Genomic DNA, 10,778 nt, shown 5'->3' on the forward strand with positions numbered 1-10,778 from the left:
TTTTTGGCGTAGTTCTGTGTTGCTGCAGTGTGTTGTTGTCTGTTTAAATAGTGTTTTCATGCAACTTCATTTGTGGGTGTTAGGGTGGTTGCTGTTGAAATTCAGCACTTGGTCAGTGTGTGTGGCTTTCCTGTGTACCTTTGTTAGGAATTCCCCATTGGTCCTGCGTTCTACCCAAATGTCCAGGAGTGGGAGCTGTTTGTTCTTTTCCTCTTCCTTGTTGAATCTGATCCCAGTAAGAGTGTTGTTTATTAGTTGGTCTGTCTCCTCTAGTTTAGTCCAGTTAATAATGACGAAGGTGTCACCAACGTATCGTATCCATAGTTTCGGTTGGATTAGTGGAAGGGCCGTGCTTTGCTCTGCATCACCGCTTCAGCTATTAGTCCGGAGATAGGTGATCCCATGGATGTCCCGTTGATCTGTTCATATATTTGGCCGTTAAAGGGAAAGTGGGTAGTGAGGCATAGGTCCAGTAACTTCAGCATGTTGTCTTTGGAGATGGTGTCACTCGGTTCTTGTTTTAGTAGTGTTGCCAGTGTTTCTCTTGCTAGAGGTATGTCTATCGATGTGAATAGGGCAGTAACGTCAAATGATACCATGGTCTTGTCGTCATGTATTCTTATGTCCTTGATGGAATTGAGGAACTCTTGGGCTGAATGGATTGAGTGGGGTGACCTGCTGACAAGATGCTTTCATCTCCGTTGTAACTCCTTGGCTAATCTATGTGATGGCGTGCCTGGCAGGGAGCGTTTTGTCCTGTCTGTGTGGAGTTTTCACATTCTCCCTGTGTCTGCCTGGGTTTCTGCTGAGTGTTCCGGTTTCTTTCCACAGTCCAAAGATATGCAGGTTAGGTGGATTGGCCAGGCCAAATTGCCCATAGGGTACAGAGATGTGTAAGTTAGTTGGATTAACATGGGAAATACAGGGCTACAGGGATAGGGTAGGGGAATGGGTTGGTGTGGACATGTTGGGCCGAATGGCCTGTTTCTGCACTGTGGGGATCCTATGATACTGTGATACTGAAAAGAGAAGAAATTTCTTCAGCCAGACAGTGGTGAGCCTATGGAGTTCACTACTGCAGAAAGTGGTTGTGGTCAAAGCATTGTGTTTTCAAGAAGGAGGTAGATATAGGTCTTGTGGCTAAAGTGTTCAAAGGATATTGGGAGGGTGGGGGAGGTGGTGGGATTATGGTATTGAGCTTGATGATCAGCCATGATTGTAATGGCAAAGCAAGCTTGAGGAGTCCAATGGGCTTCTTCTATCTTCTGTATTTCCATGTTGTACCTAAAAATGAAGTGGCAACCTGGTGAAACTATTAAATAGGACTACTTTGTTAAGCAGTATATGCAGCAAGTTATACAGTTAAGCAATTTCACAACGAATAGATCAGATCAAAGTTCTCAAAGTCATCCCACACCCAGTTGTGAATGGCAGTGAACAATTAAACCACCTTTTGAAAGAGGAGACAAATATCCCCATCACATTAGCACGAACGATAAGGCTGAAGCATTCGCAACCATCTTCAGCCAGAAGTGCAGAGTGGATGATCCATCGCTGGCTTTTCTAGAGGTCCCCTGTATCACAATTGTTAGGTTTGAGTCAATTCAGTTCACTCCTCATGATGTAAGATAAAGAAATGGTTGGAGGCAATGGATTCTGTTAAGGCTATGAGCCTGACAACATTCTGGCTCCAGAACCTGCTATGCCAAACTGTTCCATTCCAGTTACAACACTAGCATCTACCTGGCAATGTGGATAATTGCATAGATATGTCCTGTACACATGCAACAGGACAAATCCAGTCCAACTAATTATCACACTGTCAGTCTCTGCTCTTGATCATTAGTTAATTAATGGAAGGTGCTATCAAGCAACACTTGCTTAGAAATATCCTGTTCACTGACAACCAGTTTGGGTTTGGCCAGCACCACTCGGCTCTTTATAACCTTGGTTAAAACATGGACAAAAGAATTGAATTCAAGAGGAAAATATGAGTGACTGCCCTTGACGTCAAGACCGCATTTGACCAAGTGTGGCATCAAGGAGTCCTAGCAAAACTGTTTATCAGTGGGAATTGGGGAAACTGTCCACTGGGTGAAGTCATACCTAGCACATAGGAAGATGAGTGTGGTTGTTGTTGATCAGTCATCTCACCTCCCAGACATTTCTGCAGGAGCTCCTCAGGATAGTGTCCTAGGCCCAATCATCTTCAGCTGCTTCACAATGATCTTCCCTCCATCAGATCAGAAATGGAGAGGTTTACCCATGATTTTACAATGTTCAGCACCACTCGTAAGTGTGAGGAGTAAAGTGCATGTCTGAATGCAACAAGATCTGGACAGTATCCATGCTAGGTCTAAAAGGTGTCAAGTAACATTCGTGCTACACAAAAGCCAGCCAATGGCAATGTCCAGAAAGAGAAAATCTGACTGTCACTTGTTGACATTCAATGTTGTTACCATCACTGGACCACCACTATCAACATCATGGAGGGTACCATTGACCAGAAACTGAACTGGATTAATCATATAAATACTGTGGTTACAAGAGCATATCAGAGGCAAGGAATACTGTGGTGCATATCTCACTTCCTGACACCCCAAACATCTGCTCAACATGGCACAACTCAACAGTGTGATGGAATAGTCCCCACTTGTTTGCAGCTCCAACAACAAGAAGCTTGACACCATCCAGGATGAAGCAGCCTGCTTGAATGAGACTATGTCCACAAACATCCACTCCCTCCACCTGCAACGCTCAGTAGCCGCAGCATGCACCATCTAACATTCCCCCTAAGCTGTGCATGCAGTCACTTCAAGATTCTGTGCACGGTTATCTGTGTCTGCTCACTGATTGCAGCATTGACTTGCAGTTCTGGAAATTCCTGCTGTGTGTGGACCCCTGAGACTTGAGTAGCTGGAAAGAAAATAAGAGAGAACGTTGGTATCATTTACAACATGAACCACAGAAATTCACCACGACTAGTTAGACAGCACCTTCCAAATTCAGGATCTCTTCCATCTCGTAGTACAGCAGACACATGGGAACACCACCACATGCGAGCTCCCCATCTGAACCACTCACCATCCTGACTTGGAAATAGGTTGCCATTCCTTCAGTGTTGCTGGCTCAAAATCCTAAAACTAATGAGAGTGTCTACCTTCAGCAAATTGGACTGCGGCAGTTCACCAACATCCTCTCGAGGCCAACTAGGGATTGGCCCAGCCAGCAACAACCACATCTCATGGATGAATTAAAAATAATACAGAAAAATGCGACTGATATTGGAGGCATTCTGATATAGTGCTTTAGGCCTCTAGTGTGTACTGTTACTATGGGTGAAGCTTTGAATTTCAACTATGGATGTGTGATTACAGGACATTTTATCTCCATAAAAATAAACTGAGAGACAGCTGTCATCCAGATACATCATGATCTCTGTTTTATAGAGGAGTGTAACAAGAATTGCCGGCTTTTGCTGCTAGTGTACAGTTTTATTCTGCCAGCAATATATCTGGTTTACATCTTAATGCATTTTTGAGTGGATTGGAAGTAAATAACTTGGGCGTTCATTTTTTTAGAATAATGAATTAGTTATAGCTTAGTATAAGACCATTTGGTGAAGTGAGCCTGTGCCAGCATTCTACAAGAACACTTTAGTTAATCTCACCTACTATCCCTAACCTATAGTCCTGTAGACATTTTCCGATAGCTGCTTATCCAGTCCCCTTTGAAAGCCATAATGGAATCTGGTCTATCACTCTTTCTCTTTGTCTTTGCAATACTGTTGATTCATTTTCCAATCACTTGAAGTCAGTGTTAACTGTTCCATCACTTGAACCAACTTCTATCTACTCTGTTTAGACTCCTCATGGTTTTTAACACTGGTACCAAATCTCTTCTGAGCCTTCTTTCAAGAACTACCCCAGCTGCTCCTTTTTTTTGAGAATCCCTACAGTGTAGATAGATGCCATTTAACCTACCGAATCTTCACTGACCCTCCATCCTTTCCCTGCCACCCCATATTTAATATAGTTAACTCATCTAGTCTGCATACTATGGGACAATTTAGCATGGCTAATTCACCAAACCTGCACATCTTTGGACTGTGGGAGGATACCCACATAGGCATGAGAAGAACATGCAAAGTCCATACAGACAGTCACCCCAGGCTGGAATCAAATCCAGACCCCTGGCACTGCGAAGCAGCAGAGTTAACCATTGTGCTGCCAGTTCTTTCCACAGAACAGAAGGTCATCTTTTTCCTGGAAGTACTGTTCTTTATCTATTTTTCTTAATTTTTGTATTCAGGCACTTAAGTTCTCATGAGTCTTTGTGTCAGTTGAACCAATAATAGATTTTTAAAAAAGTTGTGCATGTTTCCTACCAGAATCCTTTAGATACCTCTAGAAGAGGGAAACTGCTAGTGGAAGGATGTCAGTTGAATGCAGTGATAGGATGATTTGCAAGTAATGTCTCTTGAATTCCTGAATGATTTGTTAACAAGCTTTTTTGTCACTAAAATATTATTGAAAATGTTTACAGTGCTGATTTAGAGTGCAGGTTGGCGAACTGCAGTTCACTTCTTAATTTGGAAGGTGATCCTTGTTCTAAGAACAAAGAACAAAGAAAATTACAACACAGGAACAGGCCCTTCGGCCCTCCAAGCCTGCGCCAATCCAGATCCTCTATCTAAACCTGTCACCTGTTTTCCAAGGATCTGTAAACCTCTGCTTCCTGCCCATTCATGTATCTGTCTAGATACATCTTAAATGACGCTATTGTGCCCGCCTCTACCACCTCCGCTGGCAACGTGTTCGAGGCACCCACCACCCTCTGCGTAAAGAACTTTCCACGCATATCTCCCTTAAACTTTTCCCCTCTCACTTTGAAATCATGACCCCTAGTAATTGAGTCCCCCACTCTGGGGAAAAAGCTTCTTGCTATCCACCCTGTCTATACCTCTCATGATTTTGTAGACCTCAATCAGGTCCCCCCTCAACCTCCATCTTTCTAATGTAAATAATCCTAATCTACTCAACCTCTCTTCATTGCTTGTGCCCTCCATACCAAGCAACATCCTGGTGAACCTCCTCTGCACCCTTTCCAAAACATCCACATCCTTTTGGTAATGTGGCGACCAGAACTGTACGCAGAATTCCAAATGTGGTCGAACCAAAGTTCAATACAACTGTAACATGACCTGCCAACACTTGTACTCAATACCCCATCCAATGAATAGCTGCTATCCAGCAATCCCTGATATAAATGATTATATGACAGGATTGTCCAGACTTTTTGCATAGGCACCACATTTCAATTTCCTCTTTGGAGTGGGAGTGAACAAATTACATAAAAAATAATCCAAAGCAATAAATCAATGATTTAATTGACTGTTAAAAATGGCCATTAAAAAGTGCTCAGCTGCAGTGCTAATTTACACAACTTTTTTGCTTTTCATTTAAGAATCTGAGCTAAAGAGAGAAAAAGAATAGACCCCCAAGTCTGATGAGGTTGGAGACCAGCACTGAGCTAAAGAGTTGATTTAAATAACATTGACATTCGTTTGCCCTGTGGAATTTACATGCAAATAGCTTGCCTTTCAGCCTGGATTTTCCTTTTTCTTCCAGCCTGTTTTGTGGAAGGAGGGGCTTGGTGGGCAAATGTTTCACACATATACCCTACCACCCTATTCAACCACATTGTAATTCACTGTGCATTCACCCTGGCTGGGGAGGCTAGATGATTAATATCACATTATGATGGGGAGGTGATGGCCTAGTGGTATTATTGCTGTACTGTTAATACAGAGATCCAAGTAACGTTTTGGGGACCTGAGTTCGAATCCCGCCATGGCAAATGGTGGAATTTGAATTCAATGAATATGTGGAATTAAGAGTCTAATGATGACCATGAATCCATTGTCGTTTGCTGAAAAAAGCTGTCTGGTTCACCAATGTCCTTTAGGGAAGGAAACTGCCATCCTTACTAGGTCTGTGATTCCAGATTCACAGTAATGTGGTTGACTCTTAACTGTCCTCTGGGCAATTAATGCTGCCTAGCCAGTGATGCCCTCATCTTGTGAATGATTAAAAAAAAGCTGCAAAATTTAATTAAAATATGGTTGTTTCCTCCTGTTCAGACTAACACCTCAGTTGTGCCAGGTCGTGCTCTTGCTGCAACCACTGATTCTTTTGTACCTCTCTGACTTCCTCCATGCCATCCGCATTGGTTGTGGTGCTTGACTCATTAGCTCCTCAACTAGCCTAACCCAACTCCAGGCAGCAGCTTGACTCTCATTTCCTCTCAAAAGGTAGCCCAATTTTCCTCAACCACCAAGCAGTGATTTGACTTTCATTTCTCTTTTCTCCAAGTTGCTGTCTCTTGGAAACCTCCCAGTTCTCATCCTGCAGAATCACTTGTATCGCTACAGGCCACAGGCATGTGTCGGCTTTCAAATCATGGACTGTGTTTCCTTTTGTATTTGCCAATATGTTCACAAGACTATCAGAAGCAAACAGAAGGAAAGTGACTTATAGAGTCATAGAGTCCTACAACATGGAGACAGGCCCTTTGGCCCAAACTGGTCCATGCCAACCGAAATATCCTTCCACGCTAAGCCCATTTCCCTGCACTTGGCCCATATCTTTCTAAACTTTTCCTATTCGTGTATTTGTCCAAATGGCTTTAAAATGTTGTTAATGTACCCACCTCAACCACTTCTGCTGGCAGCTCTTTCCGTATGAGTACCACCCTCTGTGTAAAAAATGTTGTCCCTCAGGTTCCCATGTATTCTTTCTCTTCTTACCTTAAACTGATGCCCTCTAGTCCTCGATTCCCCCACCTTGGAAATAAGACTGAGTGCATTCACTCTATCCATGCCTCTCATGATCTTGTACACTTCTATAAGATTGCCCCTCAGTCTCCTATACTCTAAAGAAAAAAGTCCTACCTTGCCCAACCTCTCTCTATAACTCAGTCCCTTGAGTCCTGACAACATCCTTGTAAATTCTATGCTCAATACCTGACTGATCAAGGCCAGTGTGCCAAAAGCCTTCTTCACTGCCTCGTCTAGCTGTGACTCCACTTTCAGTGAACTGTGCACCTGAACTCCAAGGTCCCTCTCTTCCACTACACACCTTAAGGCCCTATCATTCACCGTGAAACTCCTACCTGGATTTTACTTTCCAAAGTGCAACACCTCACATTTATCTATACTAAACTCCATTTTCCATTTCTCGGCCCACTTCCCCAGTTGATCAAGATCCTGCTGCAATTTCTGCTATCCTTCCTTGCTGTCCATGATAGTGCCTAGTTTAGTGTCATCCGCAAACTTACTAATCATGCCTTGTGCATTCTCATCCGAATCATCGATGTGGATAGCAAACGCCAATGGGCCCTTATTCTTATTTGAGGAGCTGTTTCTTACAACATCTTCTAGTTACACGTACCTCCACTTTGAAAAACGAGCGACGGAGAACCCCACCAGTTGGCATAGCTTTGATCGACTTGTGATCAAATAGTTCATTTGGGTGAGACAGAGGAGGGTATGTTATAGTCTAGTCCAGCGGGGGTGGGAATAAAAAGGAAAAGGGAATAGAAAATGCATGAATTATTTCACTTCAGTCTTTTTTTCCCTTGGATTCTGTTTCTCAGGTCAGTGACTTTACCTGGAGCCATGATGGTACACAGGCACTAATTTCTTACCGAGACGGTTTTGTGCTGGTTGGATCTGTCAGTGGGCAGCGACATTGGTCTTCTGAGATTAATTTGGATAGCCAGATTACTTGTGGAATATGGACACCTGATGATCAACAGGTATTGTAATTGTCTTCAATTTTAGTGATCACTGTAATGTTTCAGTTGAATATAAGTAAAAGCTACTAGGATGGAGTGCTCTCAGTTTTTTTACTGAACGAAAAAAGGTAACTGCAAAATATTACAGTCAGAATTGTTTAGCTCTTTGGGCTTGCCAAATCTTAATATACATTGTTGCATTTAGCTATCATCAGCGGCATCATCCATCAAATCATCCATTAGCCACTTCCACCCAACTACCTCGGTCACTCTGACTTGTCATTGTTTTTTTACTCATCCAATTCTGGATGAGCAGAAATTTCTGAGAAAACTTTACTCATGTTCCTCAGGCCCTGTTGCAAATTGTTTCTTAATCACCAGCTCAGCCCCCTTTCCCCTAGGTAGAGCCAGTCTCTTTGCAATTTTGGTGGCAGATTTTACACCAAAGTGAGTTTCGGACTATATATCCACTCCATCAAGACATAGTAACACACTATGAGTTGTCCCACCTCAACTCAGCTGCACTGTTGCTGAAGTCCTCACCCATGCCTTTCTTCCCTCTTGATTTGCCCATTTCAGTGCTCTTTTTGTTAGTCTTCTGCCTTCCATCTTTCCAACAGTTTGTCTAACTCTGATTTTCACTTGTCCATTCACTTGTCACCCTGCACTCACTGGCCTACATCAGCTCCAGGTCTGGTAGCACCACACACATAAAATTTTCATTTTTAGGGCAGCACGGTGGCTCAGTGATTAGCACTGCTGCCTCACAGTGCCAGGGACCCGGGTTCGATTCCACCCTTGGGCGACTGTCTGTGTGGAGTTTGCACATTCTCCCCATGTCTGCGTGGGTTTCCTCCAGGTGCTCCAGTTTCCTCCCCAGTCCAAAGATGCGCAGGCTAGGTGGATTTGCCATGCTAAATTGCTCATAGTGTTCAGGGATGTGTAGATTAGGCGAGTTATAGGGGAATGGGTCTGGGTGGGATGCTCTGTGGGTCACTGTGGACTTGTTGGGCCGAAGAGCCTGTTTCCACAGTGTAGGGATTCAATGATTCTATGATTTTGATTTTAAATCCCTCGATGGTCTCTTCCCTCTATATTTCTGGATCCTCCTTGCAGGCTGAGAAGCCTTCAAGATTTCAGTGCTCCTCCAATTCTTGTCTCTAATGCATTACCTCTGATTTTAAACACTCCACTTATTGATGGCTGTGCCTTCAGTTGCCTAGGCCCTCAGCACTGAAATTCACTCCATTAACTCTCTTTCTCGAAGATGTTACCTAAAACTAATCACTTTTGTTCAGGCTTTTAATTATCTATTGTAACATTATCTTCTGTAGCTTCATGTCAGATTTTTTGATAGGTAATTCATCCTGGAGGTGCTTTGGTGGTCAGGACAGGGGGTTGTTTGTGCATTAAGGGTGCTGTGTCAATGCAGGCTTTAGTTACATATTTCAAATTATCACCGGCTTTTCCTTGTTTAATACAATTATTAGTCAGACCAATAATTGTAGGGAATTCAATTTTCCCAATATTAGTTGCGATAGACAAAGTGTGAAAGGCGTAGAGAAAACTGAATTCTTAAAATGGAGAGCTTGTCAGTCCAGCGTGTGGAAAGCCAGCAAGAGAGGGGGCACAGCTGGACCTAATAGTTGAGAACAAATGGTAGATGTGTCAGCGGGGGAAGCATTTCATAGAATCCCTACAGTGCAGAAGAGGCCAACTGCATTGACCCGCTGAAGAGCATTCCCCCAGACCCACACTTCCCACCTTATCTCCGTAATTCTGCATTTACCACCTAGTTTACGCATCCTTGGACACTATGGGGAAATTCAGCATGGCCAATCCGTCTAACCTGCATATCCTCGGACTGTGGGTGGAAACCCACGCTGATACGGGAAGAGCGTGCAAACTCCATAGACATTTGCCCAAGGCTGGAATTGAACCCTGGTCCCTGGCACTCTGAGGCAGCATTACTAACCACTGTGCCACCATGACATCCATTCCATTGTGTTGCCCTGACTGAGAGACAACAGTACATACATTGACAAAACTACAACAGAGACACTTGGAGCTCTATAAAAAGCAATCAATTTATTAAGTACTTCAACAAATAGGACACACTTCTAACTACTAGAAATATCTCAATCACTGCCTTTCGCTACCCTGATTTCTATAACTAAACCGAAATGTTATTACCTAGGAGAGTTGGTAGCTGGCCAGCTAAAACTCTGCTCGACGTCTTCACCATGCCTCCTGACATAGGTTACCTTCATACGATGTGAATCTTTGAAGTGTTGCTGAACAATACAATTTCTTCAGACTCATTACACACAAGTCTCTGTGCCAAGTGCATGTCTTATTTGGGATTCTCTGTAAACATGGCCAACCCTGAATGTTTTGGCCAAATGTATGCCTTATTTGGACTTAGCCATGCACGAGAGCGATCCCAAATATTTTGCCCAAATGTATCCCTTATCTGGTAGAGACAGCAGTTACTGGTTTCCTGCAGCTTTAACTCTTAGCAGACCTGCATAATTCATTCACATTCCATCCACATAACAATCCATTGTTCAGCCTCTTATCAGTTCCTGTCATCTTCAGCCTTATCCAACATTTCCCCATTTTTGATCTGAGGAAGACCTCTGCTGGGTGTGCTACATCCTCCAGGGCACCTCCAGACAGTGATGAGAATGAGAGATAGTAGGAACTGCAGATGCTGGAGAATCCAAGACAACAAGGTGCAGAGCTGGATGAACACAGCAGGCCAAGCAGCATCATAGGAGCAGAAAGGCTGACGTTTCGGGCCTAGACCCTTCATCAGAAATGGGGGAGGGGAAGGGGAAGGGGGTTCTGAAATAAATAGGGAGAGAGGGGGAGGCGGATAGAAGATGGATAGAGGAGAAGATAGTTGGAGAGGAAACAGACAGGTCGTAGAGGCGGGGATGGAGCCAGTAAAGGTGAGTGTAGGTGGGGAGTTAGGGAGG

At 43.6% G+C, this 10,778-nt stretch overlaps 1 protein-coding gene across 1 annotated transcript in view; it reads left to right on the forward strand.

Moving 5' to 3' along the window:
- Positions 1-10,778, forward strand: part of LOC109918713 (tubby-related protein 4-like) — a 576,781-nt gene that overhangs the window by 139,130 nt on the left and 426,873 nt on the right. The window contains exon 3 of the mRNA XM_048600969.1: positions 7,657-7,818. Within this exon, the coding sequence (XP_048456926.1) occupies positions 7,657-7,818 (162 nt within the window). The remainder of the gene's footprint in view (positions 1-7,656; positions 7,819-10,778) is intronic.

Source organism: Rhincodon typus, chromosome 9 (genome assembly GCF_021869965.1).
Source record: "Rhincodon typus isolate 14 chromosome 9, sRhiTyp1.1, whole genome shotgun sequence".
Classification (NCBI taxonomy): Eukaryota; Metazoa; Chordata; class Chondrichthyes; order Orectolobiformes; family Rhincodontidae; genus Rhincodon; species Rhincodon typus.